Raw genomic sequence first — 1244 nt, forward strand, 5'->3', positions numbered from 1 at the left:
CTTTAAACGTCTGTTTAAGGTAGAACAACACATTCCCTTATATTTTTAGGGTTTTAGTTGAAGGAGAAGGAAAAGACAGTTTAATAATTTTTTACTAATAAAAGTCTCAAATATCTGGTGACCGTTTTTTATGTCAGTATCCTTCACTCTGATACCCCTAAATAAAATATAGAAAATAGAACCAATTCTACAGAAGTCACCTAATTAGTATGAAGATTCTTATGTTTGATTTAATTTAATAAATGCAGCTGCTCTGTGAAGGCGCCTAAGGTTTGTAAGCAAAGAACATTAGACCAATAAATGCACTGGACAGGTCGTGGACAACAGGATTAATAATAATTTATAATAGGGTTATTCTAATAGAATTAAAAACAATAACTTGAGGGAGTGTTTAACATTTCATGGTTAAATCAATCGTCTAAAGATGGAAAGAGCATGTCACAACATCAGACCTACCAAAATATGGTTATCAAAGGGGCAGAGGTGGGTAGTAGTTAACTACATTTACTCTGTAACATTTACTTGAGTAATTAATTTTTTATAATAAAAAAAATAGAGGTGTGGGAGTAGATTTACTGTATCATCCTATTTATTTTTGAATAGATTGGGAAATATTACTTATTCTTAGTTTATCATTTAAAATACCCAAATTCACACATATGTTTTTGCCGGTCTGACTACCCAACTTTGAATGAATTACAGCACATCAGAGACGCAGCCAGTTGCTAATGACATGTGCAAAGCTGATAGAGACAAAACCTAAAATACAGTGAAAAATTACCCCACAAAATATTGACTAAATAGAAAAGTGTAAAAAAAAAAAAAATGCCGTGCATTTCTATCCACCCACTTCACAATTACGTGGTTTAATTGGGGCTAAACAACGGGCTCTAGGACCTTGCTGCGAGAGAAGATAAACATCACATGACACTGGTTGTGATGTTGCTTCCTCATTAAGCATTCGTGCAGGAGAAACGCAGAACATCGATTTTGTGAAAAGAGAGTGATAAATGGAGTGATGTTTGTGTTTTAGGTAAAGCTGATCCAAGGAGGCAGCGGACATGGCTGCTGCTTCTTTCCTCTTTGCAGTGTGCATGGCGCTTTCAACTCTTTCTGGAAGTTTGGTAAGAAGGAAACTAACATACCTTCTTACGTTCCTCTGGGTGTTTTTTTTTTTTGTTTTTTTTTTTTTTTAAAAAATTTTAGAAAAACTTCTTTTTTTTTTTTTTTTTCTCTATCGTTTT

At 33.6% G+C, this 1244-nt stretch overlaps 1 protein-coding gene across 1 annotated transcript in view; it reads left to right on the forward strand.

Moving 5' to 3' along the window:
* The first annotated feature begins 913 nt into the window (after window positions 1–913).
* Window positions 914–1244, forward strand: part of glb1l (galactosidase, beta 1-like) — a 10740-nt gene continuing 10409 nt past the window's right edge. Inside the window, exon 1 of the mRNA XM_015041169.1 lies at window positions 914–1124. Within this exon, the coding sequence (XP_014896655.1) occupies window positions 1062–1124 (63 nt within the window). The 5' untranslated portion in view covers window positions 914–1061. The remainder of the gene's footprint in view (window positions 1125–1244) is intronic.

The sequence above is a fragment of the Poecilia latipinna genome, unplaced genomic scaffold (assembly GCF_001443285.1).
Source record: "Poecilia latipinna isolate Pla-1442-1.1 unplaced genomic scaffold, P_latipinna-1.0 Scaffold540, whole genome shotgun sequence".
In the NCBI taxonomy this organism is placed as follows: domain Eukaryota; kingdom Metazoa; phylum Chordata; class Actinopteri; order Cyprinodontiformes; family Poeciliidae; genus Poecilia; species Poecilia latipinna.